Below are 23,101 nucleotides of genomic sequence, written 5' to 3'. Positions count from 1 at the left end.
GCAGCGCACAATACACGACAAAAAATGCGAAACAAAAGGCACACACAAAAAAAAATCACTTTTCACTTCGAATATTTTTTACGACCACGCGCTTCCTTTGTTCAATTATGCACTGATGACGCTGCATTTTCAGAGGGTGATCTTCTCCTCGCAGCGCACAATACACGACAAAAAATGCGAAACAAAAGGCACACACAAAAAAAAATCACTTTTCACTTCGAATATTTTTTACGACCACGCGCTTCCTTTGTTCAATTATGCCTGATGACGCTGCATTTTCAGAGGGCAATCTTCTTCTCGCAGCGCACAATACACGACAAAAAATGCGAAACAAAAGGCACACACAAAAAAAATCACTTTTCACTCCGAATATTTTTTACGACCACGCGCTTCCTTTGTTCAATTATGCCTGATGACGCTGCATTTTCAGAGGGCAATCATCTCCTCGCAGCGCACAATACACGACAAAAAATGCGAAACAAAAAGCACACACAAAAAAAAATCACTTTTCACTTCGAATATTTTTTACGACCACGCGCTTCCTTTGTTCAATTATGCCTGATGACGCTGCATTTTCAGAGGGCAATCATCTCCTCGCAGCGCACAATACACGACAAAAAATGCGAAACAAAAAGCACACACAAAAAAAAATCACTTTTCACTTCGAATATTTTTTACGACCACGCGCTTCCTTTGTTCAATTATGCCTGATGACGCTGCATTTTCAGAGGGCAATCTTCTCCTCGCAGCGCACAATACACGACAAAAAATGCGAAACAAAAGGCACACACAAAAAAAAATCACTTTTCACTTCGAATATTTTTTACGACCACGCGCTTCCTTTGTTCAATTATGCACTGATGACGCTGCATTTTCAGAGGGTGATCTTCTCCTCGCAGCGCACAATACACGACAAAAAATGCGAAACAAAAGGCACACACAAAAAAAAATCACTTTTCACTTCGAATATTTTTTACGACCACGCGCTTCCTTTGTTCAATTATGCCTGATGACGCTGCATTTTCAGAGGGCAATCTTCTTCTCGCAGCGCACAATACACGACAAAAAATGCGAAACAAAAGGCACACACAAAAAAAATCACTTTTCACTCCGAATATTTTTTACGACCACGCGCTTCCTTTGTTCAATTATGCCTGATGACGCTGCATTTTCAGAGGGCAATCATCTCCTCGCAGCGCACAATACACGACAAAAAATGCGAAACAAAAAGCACACACAAAAAAAAATCACTTTTCACTTCGAATATTTTTTACGACCACGCGCTTCCTTTGTTCAATTATGCCTGATGACGCTGCATTTTCAGAGGGCAATCATCTCCTCGCAGCGCACAATACACGACAAAAAATGCGAAACAAAAAGCACACACAAAAAAAAATCACTTTTCACTTCGAATATTTTTTACGACCACGCGCTTCCTTTGTTCAATTATGCCTGATGACGCTGCATTTTCAGAGGGCAATCTTCTCCTCGCAGCGCACAATACACGACAAAAAATGCGAAACAAAAGGCACACACAAAAAAAAATCACTTTTCACTTCGAATATTTTTTACGACCACGCGCTTCCTTTGTTCAATTATGCACTGATGACGCTGCATTTTCAGAGGGTGATCTTCTCCTCGCAGCGCACAATACACGACAAAAAATGCGAAACAAAAGGCACACACAAAAAAAATCACTTTTCACTCCGAATATTTTTTACGACCACGCGCTTCCTTTGTTCAATTATGCACTGATGACGCTGCATTTTCAGAGGGTGATCTTCTCCTCGCAGCGCACAATACACGACAAAACATGCGAAACAAAAGGCACACACAAAAAAAAATCACTTTTCACTTCGAATATTTTTTACGACCACGCGCTTCCTTTGTTCAATTATGCCTGATGACGCTGCATTTTCAGAGGGCAATCTTCTTCTCGCAGCGCACAATACACGACAAAAAATGCGAAACAAAAGGCACACACAAAAAAAATCACTTTTCACTCCGAATATTTTTTACGACCACGCGCTTCCTTTGTTCAATTATGCCTGATGACGCTGCATTTTCAGAGGGCAATCATCTCCTCGCAGCGCACAATACACGACAAAAAATGCGAAACAAAAGGCACACACAAAAAAAATCACTTTTCACTCCGAATATTTTTTACGACCACGCGCTTCCTTTGTTCAATTATGCCTGATGACGCTGCATTTTCAGAGGGCAATCTTCTCCTCGCAGCGCACAATACACGACAAAAAATGCGAAACAAAAGGCACACACAAAAAAAAATCACTTTTCACTTCGAATATTTTTTACGACCACGCGCTTCCTTTGTTCAATTATGCACTGATGACGCTGCATTTTCAGAGGGTGATCTTCTCCTCGCAGCGCACAATACACGACAAAAAATGCGAAACAAAAGGCACACACAAAAAAAAATCACTTTTCACTTCGAATATTTTTTACAACCACGCGCTTCCTTTGTTCAATTATGCCTGATGACGCTGCATTTTCAGAGGGCAATCATCTCCTCGCAGCGCACAATACACGACAAAAAATGCGAAACAAAAAGCACACACAAAAAAAAATCACTTTTCACTTCGAATATTTTTTACGACCACGCGCTTCCTTTGTTCAATTATGCCTGATGACGCTGCATTTTCAGAGGGCAATCTTCTCCTCGCAGCGCACAATACACGACAAAAAATGCGAAACAAAAGGCACACACAAAAAAAAATCACTTTTCACTTCGAATATTTTTTACGACCACGCGCTTCCTTTGTTCAATTATGCACTGATGACGCTGCATTTTCAGAGGGTGATCTTCTCCTCGCAGCGCACAATACACGACAAAAAATGCGAAACAAAAGGCACACACAAAAAAAATCACTTTTCACTCCGAATATTTTTTACGACCACGCGCTTCCTTTGTTCAATTATGCACTGATGACGCTGCATTTTCAGAGGGTGATCTTCTCCTCGCAGCGCACAATACACGACAAAAAATGCGAAACAAAAGGCACACACAAAAAAAAATCACTTTTCACTTCGAATATTTTTTACGACCACGCGCTTCCTTTGTTCAATTATGCCTGATGACGCTGCATTTTCAGAGGGCAATCTTCTCCTCGCAGCGCACAATACACGACAAAAAATGCGAAACAAAAGGCACACACAAAAAAAAATCACTTTTCACTTCGAATATTTTTTACGACCACGCGCTTCCTTTGTTCAATTATGCACTGATGACGCTGCATTTTCAGAGGGTGATCTTCTCCTCGCAGCGCACAATACACGACAAAAAATGCGAAACAAAAGGCACACACAAAAAAAAATCACTTTTCACTTCGAATATTTTTTACGACCACGCGCTTCCTTTGTTCAATTATGCCTGATGACGCTGCATTTTCAGAGGGCAATCTTCTCCTCGCAGCGCACAATACACGACAAAAAATGCGAAACAAAAGGCACACACAAAAAAAAATCACTTTTCACTTCGAATATTTTTTACGACCACGCGCTTCCTTTGTTCAATTATGCCTGATGACGCTGCATTTTCAGAGGGCAATCTTCTTCTCGCAGCGCACAATACACGACAAAAAATGCGAAACAAAAGGCACACACAAAAAAAATCACTTTTCACTCCGAATATTTTTTACGACCACGCGCTTCCTTTGTTCAATTATGCCTGATGACGCTGCATTTTCAGAGGGCAATCATCTCCTCGCAGCGCACAATACACGACAAAAAATGCGAAACAAAAAGCACACACAAAAAAAAATCACTTTTCACTTCGAATATTTTTTACGACCACGCGCTTCCTTTGTTCAATTATGCCTGATGACGCTGCATTTTCAGAGGGCAATCTTCTCCTCGCAGCGCACAATACACGACAAAAAATGCGAAACAAAAGGCACACACAAAAAAAAATCACTTTTCACTTCGAATATTTTTTACGACCACGCGCTTCCTTTGTTCAATTATGCACTGATGACGCTGCATTTTCAGAGGGTGATCTTCTCCTCGCAGCGCACAATACACGACAAAAAATGCGAAACAAAAGGCACACACAAAAAAAAATCACTTTTCACTTCGAATATTTTTTACGACCACGCGCTTCCTTTGTTCAATTATGCCTGATGACGCTGCATTTTCAGAGGGCAATCATCTCCTCGCAGCGCACAATACACGACAAAAAATGCGAAACAAAAAGCACACACAAAAAAAAATCACTTTTCACTTCGAATATTTTTTACGACCACGCGCTTCCTTTGTTCAATTATGCCTGATGACGCTGCATTTTCAGAGGGCAATCTTCTCCTCGCAGCGCACAATACACGACAAAAAATGCGAAACAAAAAGCACACACAAAAAAAAATCACTTTTCACTTCGAATATTTTTTACGACCACGCGCTTCCTTTGTTCAATTATGCCTGATGACGCTGCATTTTCAGAGGGCAATCTTCTTCTCGCAGCGCACAATACACGACAAAAAATGCGAAACAAAAGGCACACACAAAAAAAATCACTTTTCACTCCGAATATTTTTTACGACCACGCGCTTCCTTTGTTCAATTATGCCTGATGACGCTGCATTTTCAGAGGGCAATCATCTCCTCGCAGCGCACAATACACGACAAAAAATGCGAAACAAAAAGCACACACAAAAAAAAATCACTTTTCACTTCGAATATTTTTTACGACCACGCGCTTCCTTTGTTCAATTATGCCTGATGACGCTGCATTTTCAGAGGGCAATCTTCTCCTCGCAGCGCACAATACACGACAAAAAATGCGAAACAAAAGGCACACACAAAAAAAAATCACTTTTCACTTCGAATATTTTTTACGACCACGCGCTTCCTTTGTTCAATTATGCCTGATGACGCTGCATTTTCAGAGGGCAATCTTCTTCTCGCAGCGCACAATACACGACAAAAAATGCGAAACAAAAGGCACACACAAAAAAAAATCACTTTTCACTCCGAATATTTTTTACGACCACGCGCTTCCTTTGTTCAATTATGCCTCTTTCTCGGACAGGACTAAGTTTTTGCTAAAAACTTAGAGGAACACGACTTCCAGTAATATTTTCATTTTATGTTTATCTGACGCTTTCCAATTCAACTTAATCAATAATTATTTGATCTTAAATTTTACATAAAAATCATAAATTTAATTTTCATCTTCAAGGTTGATCCAAAGTGCAATTCACTAATCCATTTATAATTGGTGATTATAGTGAATCTCGATAAAAACAATTTTGGGAATACTTGTTTACATCAAGGGTCCTGATTGCTCCAAAACGACTCATTCACTCGCTACCATCAATCGAAAGCGACAAAAGCCTGCTCTGACCGTTTCCTACCGTTTGTCGCTTCCAAACCAATCGCTACAGAATACTCTCTTTCCGCTCTCCCTCTCACTTCAATCAAGTTGTACAGCGAATGGTTCAGAGACACCGTTTGTGTTATGTCGCTCAGTCGCTGAGTCGAAATCTTTTGCGATCGGCTTTGTTTTACTCATTTATAAAACTGATTAAAATCTATGTTATCAAAAGTGTTTTGTAATTTTGTTGATAACACGACATCAAAGACACATTTACAAGCAATTTCCATCATGCCAAATACAAATTAACGGCAAACTGTGGTAGTGCAGGCCAAAAGAGCGCCGAGCTGAGATGTTGTTAGGATCTCTCCTCTCTGAACGTATTCGTGTGTGACTCGGGTCAACGGACGAGGTGGGAAAAGAAATTCACGAAGTATTTGTGTCGCTGGGAGAAGCGATTAAGCAAATCGCAGGCAGCCTGAGTGTAGTGTTCACTTGCGAATGGTTGCGAGCCCTAGTCGGCAAAGATTCGCTCGGCGATAAGTGAGTAATTTCTGATCTTTGAACCGAAAATCAGGACCCTTAGTTTACATTGATTTGGATGGATGGAAACTTGTTTGAAGATTTTTTAAATGAAGAAGAAGTAAGTTTGACTGACTGACAACTTTTTGCTATATATCATACACATTGAGTTTTGATAGCAATTGCATTGACTCCGCTTTGTAAATGCGGCCCCGATACACTTCATGGGTCATGAGAAAAAAATACTTTACTATTGATAACAGGTAACCATAGAACCATTTTTAATGCAAATAATCTCTCAATCTTAAAGTTCAATAAATAAAGTCTGATCGTTTCTGCAGTCCTCACAAGACAATAAAAGCATTAGTGTAAATATTAGATTCCCGGAAGGCATATCAATCTGATTAAGTCTTTTTTATCAGCATTGCCAGCTTTCGCTTCGAAGCACATGATTTGCATCAATCAGCTTAATTTAAAAGGGGATTTACTGTAGGCAAAATCTTCTTCGATTTCAATCGAACACAAAACATTTTCCACACTTTGCAGTATTAGGTGCCACCCTCTCGGCCACACAACACAAGATGCACCTGGTCCAATCAGAAGCCCCACTCCCGCACAGCATAAAGTCCCTTCCTTGCACGAAGATGCTGACGACGAGGACGACGGACTCCGGTGGTATCGATTCCACTTGAGATGTTGTTGATTTTGTTGTTGTTGTTATTGTTGCTGTTGGAGTGTTGTTTTATTGAAGGAAGCCCTCGCCAGCAGGAGGTTAGATGGGGTTAGAAGACTCTTAAACGAAAAACAACTTAATTTAGCTGCTTTGCAAAACAGCAGTGACCACAAAGTAACAGCAGGGAGCAAAGTAACAATTTCAACGAAAATGGGCTTAATTACAGGCTAGCATGAAAGTGATGTACGGTTTGATAATGCCAAGTTTTGAGTGTGATTTTTACAAACTTAAAAAAGAAAGTTGTTATACTGTTACTAGGCTGCAGAGAGAAGACTCATTTAGCTTATACAGTAGTTGTTCGGTAACTAAGCGTTGTTTTACTGGGCGCTCGATAACTGGGTCGTAGCCCAGTTAAAAAGCAGACAAACGTCAAAAAACCAAAACAAACCAAAATGACCGAGGGGTTAATGGGTGCAAAAATCATACACACTAAGAAAAAAACGTGTAATTTTCGATGTAATTAGATGCACATAACTGGAGCGTTAAAATAAATCTAATATTGCGTCAAATAAGACCTTAAATTACACGAACCAAACACCAGAGGAGATCGTGTAATATTACATCAAACGTCATTGTGGGGATAAATCTTATTGGAATTTGTGAATTCCTATTGGAAGAAATAAACGTGTTTATATTTTATGGATTCAGCGCTATTTATTTCACCAATAATATAACAATTTTCACTGATATACATCACTTCTCCGAAACAATTTTGAACATTGTTACGACCCCTAAATATACTTTTTGCTATCCGGTTTTAATGTCACTTGAATTTTTATCGACCACTTTTCTCGAGGATGCATCAGGCTGGGCGAACTGGAGAGCAGGGATGGTATTTTCTCGTTTCCTCGCCGATGGCGAGGGCTTTTAGATATCGTCCCTCGCTCAAATCATCAAATTTTCGGCGTTCTCCCAAAACTTCATCAAGAGAGCGAAGCGAGAACGACGCCGATGAAATTGCGAGCAACGAACAAACCGATGCGTTAGACGGAAAAAAAATCTCTCACACAGCCAGTCCCCTCGCTCAAAAAGCAAGAGAAAGAGCTATCGTGAAATTCTCTCGCCCGTAAGCCCTGTAGAAATGAGTTCATTTGTGTGCGTGAGCTCCAGTGTATGTATACAGCAATTTCGTGTGCGTGTCTCTCCGGTTGGAACGATAGTTCCATCGGAGCCAGCGATAGGGTATTTCTCGTCGATGTGATGGGCTTTCGATATTCGCGATAGCAAGCCGACCATCACTCGGCTGCGAAAGAGAAGAGAAGTTTTAAGAGACGAGGAACGCACCGAAATATGCATCAATGATAGTGCGATGGTGATGGTTTACCTACCCTGCTGGAGAGAACCCGTATCTTGCGCTCATTAGTCATTCACTTTTTAGTTTAGTAGATTAGCCAGGTCAATCAAACAACAGCTTTCCGGATCAACTTTACCTCGGTCATCATGGCTAGAATCGTATCTTGGCTGGATTTTCATTGCTAAACAAAAACAAAACAGGAAAACGAAAATGAAAATGAAAGAACTGTGACCTTTTTTGGCACCTCAATAAAGATCAAACTTACCTCTATCAGATATTTTATCATTTTTTTACACAACGGCATCAGATTTTGTCAAGAAAAATAATGATTTGAAGAATTCTGGGTAAAAGTTGTTGCTGCAACAATTTTATTCGCGACGTTGAAGATGGCTGACATTTTGACACTTCATCGTTCGGACAAACGTGTTCCCGGTCAAAAAGCGTGGTAGTGGGTTTGATTTGATGTAAAATTACATCTAATTTGATGCTCCAGTTATGTGCATCAAATAAAGCGTAAAGTTATGTTATTTAAGATGTAATTTTAGGGTTCGCATGATTATTTGCTGTACCAATGTGATTTTTATCAACTTATGTCAAAAGAAGCATAATTTTACATTGAATATATGATTACGTGATTTAATAATACGTTAAATAAGTGTTTACGTCAAATGTAATATTGACATTTTTTTAGTGTGTATTCAATAAATAAAAAAACTTTTTTCAAACTTTTGCTTAATTTCATGTTACAATTACAGAAATATGAAAAGTAAGCATTGTAAATAAATTTGAGTAACTTTTATTTTTATATTTCATCTGGAAAATATTATCGGTGGTCCCCTCGTTATTTTTGGTTCAGCCCAGTTAACGAGCAACATTCGGTGACTGGGCTACGTTCTCAGCCCAGTTACCGAACAACTACTGTACTGTCATCGCGAAATAATTTGTTAACAAAGAATTAAATGAACTAGATATTGTTTTTGCCCGCAAGCAGAAAATGTCCTAGAAACTTTTGTCCCACTAGAAAAAAAACAGTTATTCATAAAAATTGCTTAATTTAGAAGAACACCAAACATTTCACTCAATATTTATGACTGGATGGGGCTCATGCAGATTTTTCCCCCAGCAGTAAATAAAATTTTAGCTTCGCAAACACGATCAAGCAAAACACATTTGCAGCGAATGTGTGTGTGTTGTTTTGTGTTAGTACATGTTTGTGTATGTGTGCCTAACGTGGAAATTTTTTGGAAGCTTCATTTTCCGATGTACCGCCGTTGCAGCCAGGTTTTCCAAATGTTTGCATAACGAGCAATAGTTACAGAATAAAATGGCCTCGGGTGGCGAAAAAATCCCACTTGTTTTCCAGTGCATTTTTTTTATATTGTAAACTTTTGTTGTTGCTTAGTTTAGTGCGTTTGCCGATAGAACATGCTAATTCTGTACAGGGGGAAGTGCGATGAAAGGTGAACACATACATTCAAAAAACTACACGGTTATTGATCAACTTCAACTAAATTGCACAACTTTGTTGTTGCAGGCGAAATAAATGGAATACATAAAAATTCGTGATTACCGCGAATTTTTTTTGAAAAAATATAATGAAAACATAAAAATGAAACAACGAGCGCGTGCAAATATGAACAACAAAACAAAGCCGCCAACATGACTTTTGAAAAGGGGTCGAGCAGGTGACAACGTCAAACAGGAGTAGGCGCAGCAAAAAATAAAAATAAAAAAATGAGATGAATATAGTCACACAAACATCAAAACAAGTTGGCAAACAATGTTGCAGCAGGCTGAACACAAACACAGTAACACACACGCGCGTCGTAATATACTCACATGGGCCGTTTGTGCTGTCCGGGGCTGTGTATGTTTGTTGATTGATTTTAGGGCAATTTTTTGACGCGTTTTTATTTGTTTGACAAGGACGAAGGACGAAAGGCGAAGTTTTGAAAGCGTGGAGAAGAGAAACAGAGAAAACGGTTGTGAGATATTTAAAAACAAACACACTTTTATTTCAGGATGTTGAAAGCTTGAAATTATTTTTTTAAGGTTTCCTTTTATCCAGAATAGCATATCCCAAATTGTATTTCTCTAGTTTTTTGATCTTTTCGACTCAATATTTTATTTTTTTTAAATCAAGAATAACATTGCAAAAGGGTCAAACATTCAATATTATGCCTTTTTGAAATGTTAGTCTTGATTTTAAAAAATATATTGTTTTCGAAATGATCGGAAAATTTTACGAATGTTTTTTATTTTTAAATTTGAAAATCGGACCATTAGTTGCTGAGATATCGACATTAGAAACTGGTGGGTTGTTTGAGTGAGCCACTGAAGTACTTTTTGATTGCAATTTCAATTTAACATAGTTTTTTTTTTTTCAAATCAGTTTTGACCCAAAAATTTATACCAGGGTCAAGATTTTTTTTTCACATTCTGGAAATTTCTGAAAAGTTGGCATTTGATGTCCCCTAAAACCAGCGTGTTCATCAAGAGAAAAAATTCGAAGGAAGCATGGCTCTCCTCTCTCGCGCACGAAAGATCGGTAAAAAGAATTTAAAAAAAAACATCATCTTGATTATTCGGCGGAACATCTTTTCACTACTACACTTGCAAGTGTAACGTCACACGTCGAAAAATGACCTGTCACATTTTGTAAATGGGCAATGTGTGTAACCAAAGTGAAATAAATATTTTTGAGTGGTGCTGACAACGAAACTCACAAAAAATCATCAGCAGATTGATTTTCTTGGAGAATTTCGGGAGCGATTTTCTTTTGCGTGATTTGTCTCCTCTCTCTTTCGAGGGTGAAGAAAGTTCGCAAGCGAAGTTGATATTTTGGCGATTATTCCATCCCTGCCTAAAACATATCAGAAAATAAAATAAAATTATTAATTTTGTTTTTTTTTTGCAAATAAGGTTTTACAAACAAAAATTGAAATTGAAAATCTAAAAAAAATCACCGTTTATCTTTTTTTTATCAGTGTAGTCCTTATCCATACCTACAACTTTGTCGAAGACATCGAATCGATAAAAAAATTCCTTCAAAAGATATAGGTTTTGTAATTTCCATAAATCATTTTTGTATGGAGAGCTGCCAAATTTGTATGGAAAATTACATGGCAAAATGGTTACTTTGGGCATACCGAAGTTGCCAAAAAAGTTTCAGCCGGATTAAAAAAGGCTAAAATTTAAAATAGGCTGTTTCGTAGAGAATTGCTTAATTTTAATTGTTCTGCCAATTTAAAATACTCTATACCTATTATTTTATTATTTTAAAAACAGTGCCATAATCCAGGCAAAAGATTCAGGGTGCTCAAAACTGCTCATCTTTTGCCAGGAGCAAAATAGCACCATACTTTTTTGAGAAAATATTACAAAATTTTCTCAATAGTAGTTTAAAATTGGCAGAAAAATAAAAATAATAAAAATCCAATAACAAAACTGAATCTTCAAAATAGGAAAAAGAATTCTAGAATAAAGATGCAGCGAAGATCAACAAACAAACAAACTTTTTTTTTCCGTGCAATTTCCCACACAAAAAAGAAATGTTTTGCGGAAAGCCGGGCTTGCACCAATGGCTCTCAAATTTATGGACAATTTTTGAAGATTTTTCATACAACTGTCAAGCCACCCCTATAATTATGTTTAAGGGGAAACATACATGTAAACCGTAAAAAATGTCAGAGGTTGGTCTAACTTTTTTTAGAATCTTTTTGCAGGGCATAAAATTTACATTTTTATCTATTAACAAAATAAATATGGCAAAATTGTGAACTTAAATCGTATCTTACTCAGTTTATTCACGAAATATTTTCATGAAACTTTCCGGAGTCATTGAAAATCATCTTTTTAGTGAATTTAGTGAATTTTCTGTAATCTGAAATTTTGTGATTTTCTACATGTATGTAACCCCTTAATGTGACAGAGACAAATCTTAATCCGAGTCCAAAATTGCACCTAATGACAACAATTTTGAGCATTGTCGTTTGGAATTGATGATATTTTTGATAGAAAATAAAACTACAATAAAGGAGAAAAGCTCGGAACATAACCTCAAAGGTAAACAAACCAAATGAACTTTTTTGATAGGTGTCAGTTCCGGGACTTTGCATTTAAAATTAAATTTTGTTCCGGTTGTTCCGTTTCGCATGGACACCAACACGGTCGGGAGCACGACAAGGACACGGTCACGGGAATGGCCAGGAACAGGCACCTACACGGCCAGGGACACGAAAACGGCCAGAAGCACGGACACTAACACGGTCAGGAGTCCGGACAAGGACACGGCCTAGAGCACGGCCACAGGAACGACCAGGAACAGGCACCTACGTGGTCAGGTGCACGTACACGAACACGGCCAGAAGCACGGACAAGCACACGGGCACTAATACGAAAAAAAAACTCGGGTTATGACGTTTCGCGCAATCGGAAGCAAATTCAAATTCAAAAAAATGCTAAGTCCCGATTTGACACCTGTCAAACCACTCAAATGGCACTCACAAAATGAACTTTGAGTGACTTGAGTTCATTTCTGACGTCACAATTTTCTCCTCTATTACAAAAGTCGTTAACTTTGTTGAAAACAAACAATTTGTCTCGCTCACTCCAGTACACCCAGAACTGGGCATCGGCATACGCGAGGATAAAGAGCACGATTCGGTAGTAAAATGGTACTGTGTGCGGATGGAGAGGATAAATCCCGAAATCACCGAGAGTACTTTACTCATGGTTCATTTTCCAAAAAAGTTCATCTATCAAAAAAAAAAGTACCGGTACCGAGACTCGAACCCAAGACCTTCGGCATTTTGAACCGTGCCTTTGCCGTATGGGCCACCACGGTTCGGTGACTAAGTGGCGGTCGTTTGTCCATATAAGCCACTCATAGGATGAACTGTTCCAATGAACGAATGAACACGCGAGAGGACTATACTCTCGCAATATACCACTTTCCTCACGTTTCTTTTCGTGAGGACTATCCCCTCGTTCTTTAACTTTGGGTGTAAAGTTGATGGAGGAAGTGGTTTATGGTGAATTTTAAGGTAAAAGCTTCCTTTTAACTGAAGTGTGATGCACCAACATATTTTTAATACAGTCTAGACGGGATTACCCGAAGGTGGAAAAGTATGTTGACAGCTAGAACTACTGAGCAAATTCTGTGACAATAGAGGAGAAAAGCATCTCGCCACAACATTTTCAGGCTTGGAATTTTGACAGGTATGATTTTCATAAAGTATTCGCCTCCTTTACTCTCCCACAGAAAACTGGGGACATTGTAGTTGTCAAACTAGGCCAAAAGTCGCTCACAAAATGAACTTTGAGTGATTTGAGTACATATCTGATGTCACGATGTTGTGGCCTGAACCACAACACGCCCTTTTACCCATATTTACCATCTCTGTTTGGCGATATAAGACAATAAAACTTATATACGTCAACAGGTAAACACAATGACTAAATCTAGGAGGTTAATAGAAGTTAAGTCGATAGGTAGTCAATTATAATACTAGGGAGGTAGTTGATCTACCGACATGGAAATACTTAATAAAGGTGAGCTCGTCCTTGGACGAGCAGAGTTGAAGTACAACGGAACAAGTGTACATTGTTTTATATTAAAGAAAGTCCGCGATAATAAATATATAACAACGATTTTCTCCACTATAAGTCACTTTTTTCACAAAAAATCTATCTTAATCCACCTATGTGCACGGAGAAAAATGAGTTTCCAAAATCGTGAACAAGCGTTCATGAAAATGGGAACCACGAACAAAGTGTTCAAATCCCATGGACCGTTTTTAGAAATCAAAGTGTTCAATTTGTTCGTGGTTCCCATTTTCATGAACGCTTGTTCACGATTTTGGGAACTCTTTTTTCTCCGTGTGGTTGATGCCTTCCTCACTATTTCCTATGAATTGATCCGGTAATATGTTTCATCTGAATTTATAATTCTTTAAAAATTTCATCATAACTTCAATAGGGTTGCCAGATTCTGACTCGTTTTGAAGGTCTCTTGATTACCTTTGCAACAAATGGTCGGTTGATGGATCCGGAAATTGTTTACAAACAAATATGAGAGATCCGACTTAACATTCCAACGCCCAAGGCTCCAAAAAAGTTGGAACGGTAACTTCAACTCGCTGGTTCTCGGGCATAACTCAACCAATCAAGATGATTCTTCTTTCCAGTGATTTGTTAGGATGTCTAGATGATTCTAGAACTTTAAAGAACTTAATTTGATCAAATCTGTAATTTTTGCGATTAAAAACATCGTTCCAACTTTTTTTTTCGCGTGTAAAAAAAAATTCGCCGAAAATTCCGCGGAGGCAGTCATTTTAAAAAAGGTGGAACGATGTTTTAATCGCAGAAATTACAGATTTGTTCAAATCAAGTTCTGCAAAATTTTAAGATCATCTAGACATTCCTACAAATCACTGGAAACAAGAATCGTCCCGATTGGTTGAGTTTTGCCCGAGAACCAGCGAGTTGAAGTTACCGTTCCACCTTTTTTGGGAGGCTTGGGCGTTCGTGTAAGTTGGACATGCGTTGGGCGTTCCAGTGTTAAAAAAAGTACATAAATATCACTTAAGTGGTCATAACTTGACAATCTTCAATGTTTTGGACTCGTTGGAAAGTTATTTCAATTACCTAACCAACAATGAGTCGAATTAGATCTTCAATGTTAGATTTGTTGGAAAGGTTGCGAATTTTCTCATACAAACATCAAAAATAAAAAGCGAACTTTTAACCTCAACCGATATGGCTCAAAATTTTACATGTTACATGTTTTTGCCACAAAAATCAAACCAGGGATTTTCCAAAATTTCCAATTTTTCTTGTCACCCTATTATGCACCCTTTTCAAATGTTGCTCCAGAAATATAACAACACCCAAAGTTCAGAGTCGAGAGAATCGTTCCCTCAAATTTTGTTGGGGTCTCAGTGCCAAAATCGAAAGAAAAATGCTGCCAACTCACACCATCATGACAAATGTGTTAATTCGCTAGTTGAAACAATAAATCTCCAACAAGTGTCATCCATCGGCATCTGACGCACCAAGCTGTGATGGCCGAGGCAGTTAAGTCGTTGAGTTGGTCTGTCAAAGGTCTCTGGTTCAATTCCCGTAGTCGACACTTTTGGGTTTTTGTTTTGACGGATGAACTTTTTTTTGCAAACGAACCTCGAGAGGATGATTCTCTCGTCCATCTCGAGCTGCGTTCTCTGTGTCCGTGATTGGTACTGATAAGTTTTGTAAAAGTGCAAAATATTGCTCCAAAGTCATAAGGAAAATTGTTATCCAAGATGGCGGTGATGGTCTATTGAGAACCATAAATTTGACTTTTTTGGGGTCGTTGAAGTCGTTTTTGACTGCAGAAATGAGAAAACCAACTCGTCATTGTTGGTGGTTTCTAGTCGCATGCTGATTTTGGATCAAATTGAACTAAGGACGCAACTTTGTTTAGCATTCAATGTCTTATTATTTGACATATCCAGACCTCTCAAATCGATTAAAAGTTTTCGAAAATGGAGAAAAAATACTGGAATTATTACTTGATAAGTGAAATAAATCTGAACCAACTTCCAGCAACAATTAACTTCCACTAGTAACCAACTTAATCAAGATAAATAAGTTCTTCAAACTTCAATTAGGCCACTTTGCCTAAATTGGCCTCTTTGCGGTTGTGGTAAATTGACACCTGAAATAATTAGTAGACACCAAAATGTACCATCAACCTCTCCAAAACGGGCCAGTTGACAGCATAAAGAGCGTGTGAATTTTTCAGTAGTTTGTTGTAATTTCAACCATAAGGTGTGTCTCCTCTGGTCGACCTGCTGCCGGTACAAGACTGGTGCATTGCTGTAAATTATGGCGATAACAGCATGGCGGTTTTTCCGACAACACACTGAAAAATTTGTCGTGAATTTAGTAAATATCTAGCAAATTCATGTATACTAGTTGTAATTCCTGCCATAAACAATTTTTTTATGAAATAATTTGAATTTTTTACTGTAACCTTTCACTGCATCTCTAGCAATGTCCTGAACTCAGGATGGGAAAATAAACTCGGGGAAACTCGACACTGGGCAGGGGTTGACCCGAAACTCTGGGGTTTCCTCGGGAAAATGTTAGCAGTGTAGCAGTGAAACCTGCCCAGGTGGTTTATGGAACTGTTTGCACTTGACAAATTTCACTGCTGCTGATGCTGGTTTGAACTAGGTTTTTTTTGTTGTTGAAAATTCATTGGTTACATACACGCTCTTGGAGGTCGCCTGACCTGCACAGCCAGGGAAGCTCTAAAATGTAATCATTTGTGCAGAATTTGTTGGCGAATTCGCGCCGGGTGTGCCGTGTGTTACGTACTTTCATGGGATGGAATTTATTTTATAAAAGGTTTCTCGGAACTGCAATAGCACACGGATTTGTAGCTTATTTAAAGTAGTTCGAGAATGGTTTTATTCTGAATGATTCATATAATTTAATTACAACACAGTTGTTTTTTGTAAAACGTGACCTTTTATTATTAATAAAATCGATAGCATCATGAAATACTTTCCCTTAAACATCTCCATGTCGATCGACCTGTTAGCATCCCCAGCAAACATTCTTTAAACTCCACCTCCAGACAGAACACGCAGAGCGAAGGAGAGGTCCCTTGTTTTCCAATCAAGCCAACATCAGTGTAAACAAACAATCCCTCCAGGGCCAGAACACAGAGGATGAGAGCACACCTGGCTTTTGTCTACCTTTGTGTACGATTGTGTGTAGAGAAGGGCAATTCTTGCACGTTTCCCCCAAACAACACAGAAAGTCGCAGAAAAGGAGCCTCTTTAGCAGGTTCACACAGACTCAGCAGCGGAACTTGAACGCTCTCTCCGCACCTTAAACCCAGTTCCCGGGGGGGAAATTCAGGCCAGATGCAAAACTATTCTCGCTGAATCCCCTGGAGCAGCAGGGGGAGCTTCAAAGGTCGCCACCCGGAAGTGTGGGGGTGGGAGTGGTCTCCCCCCCCCCCACCACTACCAGATGCAAAGAATTCAAAGCTCTGCCTCTGAACACTGTTCTAACTGTTCCGGTTGTTTTCATTCTTTTTCATTTTGCTTCAGCCGACATTGTTGGGCATTGTTTGCATTTGTTTTTTTTTGTTTTGTATATTTTTTTCTATTTTAACCGCCACCCCCTCTTCAACAATAAGCATTCACAGTTTTCCAAGCCGGAGGCGAAAAAACGAAACAATCCTGGAACAAAATAAAAACTGGCTGCAGTGATGTTCGCTGGAAAACTATGTATTTTTTCTCAAGTTCGAATTTGGAAATCGATTGAATGTAAAATAGATATGCTTGAGATTCCTATGTCGAAGACAGCAGCCACTGCAAGCAATCCACTATTAACAACATTCTGTTCAAACAAAATTGAAGTGTTAAATTGAAATTTGCCTCCTGTTTTCAATTGATTAAAAATATTCAATTTTACACTGGAACAGATTGCCCCTTCACATATAACTTGAAGTGTGATTTAGCCAAATAAGGCTGAATCGATTTGTAGACTTCAGCAAAGTTGTTTTCTGAATTTCTGAGAAATAAATTAAACTAAAAAAAATGCATCTGCATTATTTTGTTATAGAAACAAAATAAATTTATGAAACACATATTCAAGGGTCCTGATTGCTCCACAAAGACTCAAATCTAACACGAATAAAAACTTCTCTGACCGTTTTCTACCGTTTGTCACATCCACACCGTTCGCTCCTGAATACTCTTTCTTTGCGCTCGCTCTCACCCCATACGGGCAGTACAGCGAATGGTTCAGAGAGACCGATTGCGCTGTGTCGCTCAGTCGCTGAGTCGAAATTGTTTGCGATCGGCTTTGTTTTGCTCATTTATCAAACTGCTGAAAATCAATGGTATCAAAAATGTTTTGCAATTTTGTTGATAACACAACATCAAAGATGTGGTAGCTGATCAAAAGAGCGCCTCGCTGGTATTTTGCTAGATTCACTCCTCACGTATTCGTGTGTGACTCGGGTCGACGGACGGAATAGGCAAAGAAATTCACGAAGTATTTGTGTTGTGCTGGGAGAAACGATTGAGCAAGCCACTGGCAGCCTGATTGTTCGCTCGCGACTTGTTGCGGGTTCCAGTCGGCAAGGATTCGTTCGGCGATGAGTGAGTGATTTCGGACCTTTGCACCGAAAATCAGGGCCCTTACAAATATTTTTCTTCCCGGGGAATATTTTGAGGCATTTTTGAAGGAAAAAAAAATGTGGGGTTTCAGCTAATTACTATGAGCATTGTTTTTGATCAACTAATTTTAGTTCCCGATCTTTAGGGTGGTCCAAATCCGGGCTTTCTCAGGGCTACCCCCTCTGACCGTTTGAAGTTTGTATGGGAAAAATCTTCAAAATGTACGGAGAAAAGCAACTGTTTCAGTGTTTTACCCGTAAAAAGCGCAATAGTCGTCCAATCTTTCAGATGTAGGACCTTCATTAAATTTAGAACAACTTTCCCGAAGACCTGCCTGCCGCGCAAAAATCATCATTTTCAGAAGCTAAAAATATGGTGATCATGAATCCAGTATTCTACAAAGATAAAGCGCGAATAGGAAAAATAATTGTGTAGGCAATCCCAATTTTTAATATTAAGAATAAAAATTTAAAAGAGCTGGAAAATTTTTACCAGTATTTTCAAGTATTCCGCTATAGGGACGTAGCGTTACATCGTGCTGTCATTCGGTTTTTTAAAGTGCAAAAGTGGAAAAGTGCTAAATCATCATCTAAAAATACACGGCGTCCTATCTCGCCCAGCAAAATGAAGTCGAAAAAGTAGTCGGTTTAATGGAGAAAAAGTGGATAACGTGGTCTAAAAATAGCGACACCATCCCCTTATTATAAAAAAAAGTAATACACCTCAGTAGATAATATTTGCTGAAAACCAAATTTGATTAAATTCCGTTAAAATGACTATTGTATTATATTATACATTATATTTTACATTATATTTTGAAACATATATCTGGAATAAAATGTAGTGATTTATTTATAAATTTTCAGAAAATTCCTTAAGCTTTTACTAACTCTATGGCCCAAAGCGCCCGCAAAAGTATCCATACAAAAAGCAATACAAGTTGAATGAAAGAAGCCCAACTTCAAATTTGAATGTCACGTGACTTATGCACGATTATTGGAAACGAGAAATTTGAGCATTTAACATCGTTTTATAAAATGATTACAAACTCAATCGTATGATTTCTGTTCTGTAAGAAAAAGTAAACAACACGGCCTCGAAATTTTACCATGCGCAAAGTGAACTGTCAAACTTTCTGAGCGTTTTTTGTTGATGAGCGTTGATTTTAAATACCCGTAATACGGTTGCCACGATATCTGGATTGGATTGGATGGACCAAACTGGCTGAAAATTGAAACGAAAACCTTCATATACCATGTGCATGACGAAGACGATTTCGATTTTTTTTCTATAAATATAAAAATCAAAAAGTGACGTTTTTTATATGAAAAACATAAAAATATTGATATATTTTTATTTCAAATCTCTGGTTAGGAACAGCCTTCGCGACCTCTGAAACATGTATTATTTTTTCTCTTACACAAACCCAATTTCCATGGCTATTTTTAAAACTGGCACCGGTTCCACGAGTCTTAACAAAAAAGTTGAGCCAATTTGATCAAAACAGAGTCGAGAGAGCACCCGTTTTTTGAAACTGCTTTTTTCAAATAATTATTTCTCAATGATGATTTAACCTAATGTCTTTAAATTTAATTGGCTAATAATTGAAAATGTATATTCTAATGCTATGATTAAAGATTAAAAACAGACCAACCCTTGAAATTTAAGTAGATTTACAAGTGTTTTTTCTTAATGACTTTCTTAATAACAAATTGCGTTCTAAGAAGATAAAGAAAAACAAATATGGTAATATTCATCAGGTAATAATGACACATTTTGTGTAAAAAATGTGTAATATTGCACCAGGAACTGGTAAATTTTCATCAGGTTCACATTTTTAAGGTAAAATTACACGAAAGAGGTTAAATTGAACTAACCAAATTTTCAACCATCCAAAATTCGAGTTTTTCTGTGTTGTTTTGAATTATACCCGGTATACAAAAAAGATAATCAACAGTCCAGACTCGAATCCGAAGGTTTTGGAAAAATAATCACTTCGGATAATCGAATCAAGAATTTTTTTTTCATTGTCTTATTTTTTATTGTCAAGCTAAGGAATGACCCCTAAACTACTCTGAATAGATTTAGATTTTTAAATAAGAGATGGCGACCAAAATGACAAAGATGAAATATTAGTCTATCATATCGTCGCCGTCGTGCTAACTTGTCGTACGTGCATTTTGGGCCAAATTGAGTTAAAAACGCCACAGATCCCCAAAATTCGATTTCAATCCTAAGATATTCAATGAAAACCAAAAAAGCTCCGAAAATTTTTGTCACTTTTCATATAAAAGTAGCTTCAATCTTGTCGTGCTATCTTGTCACTCCCTGAAAATTGATGTAAGTGCGACAATAGACCAAAGAGATTTCAGGTCAGGATGCGTTTGACGCACGTACAAGCTAGACTACCGTAAACATTTGTAATTATAACTCGGGACTCCAGCAACCAACTTCAACCAAACTTCGGGACAATGCACAGAATGGTCAGCCAAATAAAACGTGTTTGTTATTGTTTACATTGCGTGCTTTTGTTTTTGTTTATTCAAGGTCAAACATTGAAACGCGTTTTTCTTGGAACGTCAAAATGACGGGTGCGACAAGATAGCACGACGACGTCGATATGTTGACGTAACTGAAGCGTTTACTGACATCAACTTCAAAAAGGTCGGGTTGTGTAATCGAGTGTGGACTGTAATAACAAGAATTTCCTTAAAAAATCAAATTGAAAAATGTCTTTGATAACCCGTTTCGCTTTAATATTATTTCCAAAACAATAAAGATCCTTAGCAGGGTCATTCCGTAGCTATTTGCCTTGTTGAATTTTTTAAAAGTAAATTTTCTCCACAGTCAATTCATAAGAATTGGTTCGAAATCTTAGTCTTACTCAATGCTACTGTTATATCCACAATTTTTTTTAAATAATTTAATAAATTATTAAGAGCGAGTTTTTCACCAATGTGTAACAGGTCGTATCGAGGTACTCCGATGTGGATGAAACTTACAGCGTTTGTTTGTCTATAGAAGAGATTAACTCATGCCAAATATGAGCCCTCTACGACAAAGAGAAGTGGGGTAAAACGGGCATTGAAGTTTGAAGTCCAAAAAACATAAAAAAAATCTTAAAATTGCTCGCATTTCCGTAAAACTTCATCAATTCCAACCCTCGTAGATGCATTTGAAAGGTCTTTTGAAGCACTTCAAAGTGTGCCATAGACATCCAGGATTTTCTTGACCTTTTCTCATAGCTTTTGCAAATTACTGTGAAAAATTGATTTTTTTAAAACCTTAATAACTTTTTGCAACAGCTTCCAACACCCATACTCCCATAACTCAAAAGTTAGGGAATTAACTTTTTGGTCAATTGCAGTTTTTCTCATAGTTTTTCGATTTTTCTATAACAAACATTTTACAACGTTAGTTTTTACCCTGTAGGCTTCCATAGCGGCACTTTTTGGTCTCAATTTTGTCATAGGGGCAAGGGGGTTTAAAAAAATCAATATTTCACAGTAATTTGCAAAAGCTATGAGAAAAAGTCAAACCAATCCTGGATGTCTATGGCACACTTTGAAGTGCTTCAAAAGACCTTTCAAATGCAGCTAAGAGAGTTGGAATTGATGAAGTTTTACGGAAATGCGAGCAATTTTAAGATTTTTTTTATGTTTTTTTGGACCTCGAACATCAAATTCCGTTTTACCCCACTTCTCTTTGTCGTAGAGGGCTCATATTTGGCATGAGTTTATCTCATCTCAAACGCTGAAAGTTTCATCCAAATCGGAGCACCTCGATACGACAACAATACAATTTTGATTGAAACGAAAAAAAAAAAACAAATTTGTGCAGAAAACCACACTAACTATAAACATTAAGTTTTCAACGTCTTCAACGTCTCCGGTTAAGGATCATTTCGGGAGTGCACTCTCAGCCATCACCTTGCGCGCCCAAAGTGTTCGACAAAGTGCCACAACGCCGATATAAATTAGGGCCAGTCCTTTTCTTCCACCTCAAAAAGTGTTCCTCTTCTTTTCCACAGATTTGTGCAGGAAAGAGAGCGGATTTTCGTCGTCCCTCCAAAACAAGGGAGGAAGCACTTTTGCCTTAAGTGGAAACTAAAATTGCTCTGCCTCGACGACCCCCTTCTAGACTGCTACTAGTCTGTTGTGGACGACCGGCAGCGGCAAAAAATCAGGCAAAATATTATTTGCTTCACAGATTTCATAACAATGTCTTATTTTCCGGTTTAGTTATAATTTTCAGCAAAACGGAAAATAATAAAATTGTGATGAAAAGAGGCGAAAAGCAGCAACAGCAGCAGCTTCTCCTTCTTCTTCTTTTGCTTTGTGAACGAGTTGAACATTGTACATGCTCACAAACGCGTGTTATGCTGATGCTGTCGGAATGGGGAGGGAGGGTGGAAAAAGCTTGGGAAAATAGAGCCCGATCCGGCAGAAAGGAAAAGCATTTCCTGCAGCGATGCAACCTTAAATGCAGGCGGACGCCAACTGTGCCGTTGTGGACGATGGTGGTGGTGGCCATTTTCGGTTCTATGTTCGCTTTTCACTTTGGCAAGTGGATTTTGGATTACGTTTCGAGATTATTTTGCTTTCCTTTGTGTGAAAATTGGGTAAAAGATAAAGGAAATGTTGTGTTTTTCGTTAACCCACTTAATGTTGACAGAAAATTGGGAGAGACCTTGTTGAAATGATTGTATTCTTTGAAATTATTGTCTTCTTAAAAAATAGAGTTTTACGCCTAATTATGTGATCTTGAAGTTTTGAGTTTTGTACAAAAGAGAAAAACAATCTATTTACAAACATTTCAGGATTTCTTACAAAGATAAAAACTCATCTTCCTTCAGCATTGCTCAACGAGCTGCTAGTATTAAATTTCAATCAGAGCAAAGATGAGAACTAAGCCAACAAAGTGCAAAGCTAGGATTTCCGCTGCAATCTTGAGCTTTGAGCTGTGCTAGTTCATGGTGACTTGTCGTCAAAGGAGTGTGTTTTATATTGTATTGCCGGGACAAAAGATGGGAAGGTCAGCCA

At 38.1% G+C, this 23,101-nt stretch overlaps 1 protein-coding gene across 9 annotated transcripts in view; it reads right to left on the bottom strand.

Moving 5' to 3' along the window:
- Window positions 1-23,101, bottom strand: part of LOC120423636 (fat-like cadherin-related tumor suppressor homolog) — an 861,295-nt gene that overhangs the window by 47,876 nt on the left and 790,318 nt on the right. For 6 of the 9 annotated variants that reach the window (XM_052708242.1, XM_052708241.1, XM_052708240.1 and 3 more), the window contains one exon: window positions 9,718-9,741. The exons of the other annotated variants lie outside the window; for them this stretch is intronic. In XM_052708242.1, coding sequence (XP_052564202.1) covers window positions 9,718-9,741 — 24 coding nt within the window. The remainder of the gene's footprint in view (window positions 1-9,717; window positions 9,742-23,101) is intronic. 9 annotated transcript variants of the gene reach the window in all.

Source organism: Culex pipiens, chromosome 2, assembly GCF_016801865.2.
Source record: "Culex pipiens pallens isolate TS chromosome 2, TS_CPP_V2, whole genome shotgun sequence".
NCBI classification, from domain to species: Eukaryota; Metazoa; Arthropoda; class Insecta; order Diptera; family Culicidae; genus Culex; species Culex pipiens.
The sequence above is the reverse complement of the archived record's forward strand: the minus strand, read 5'-3'. Positions and strand labels throughout refer to the sequence as shown.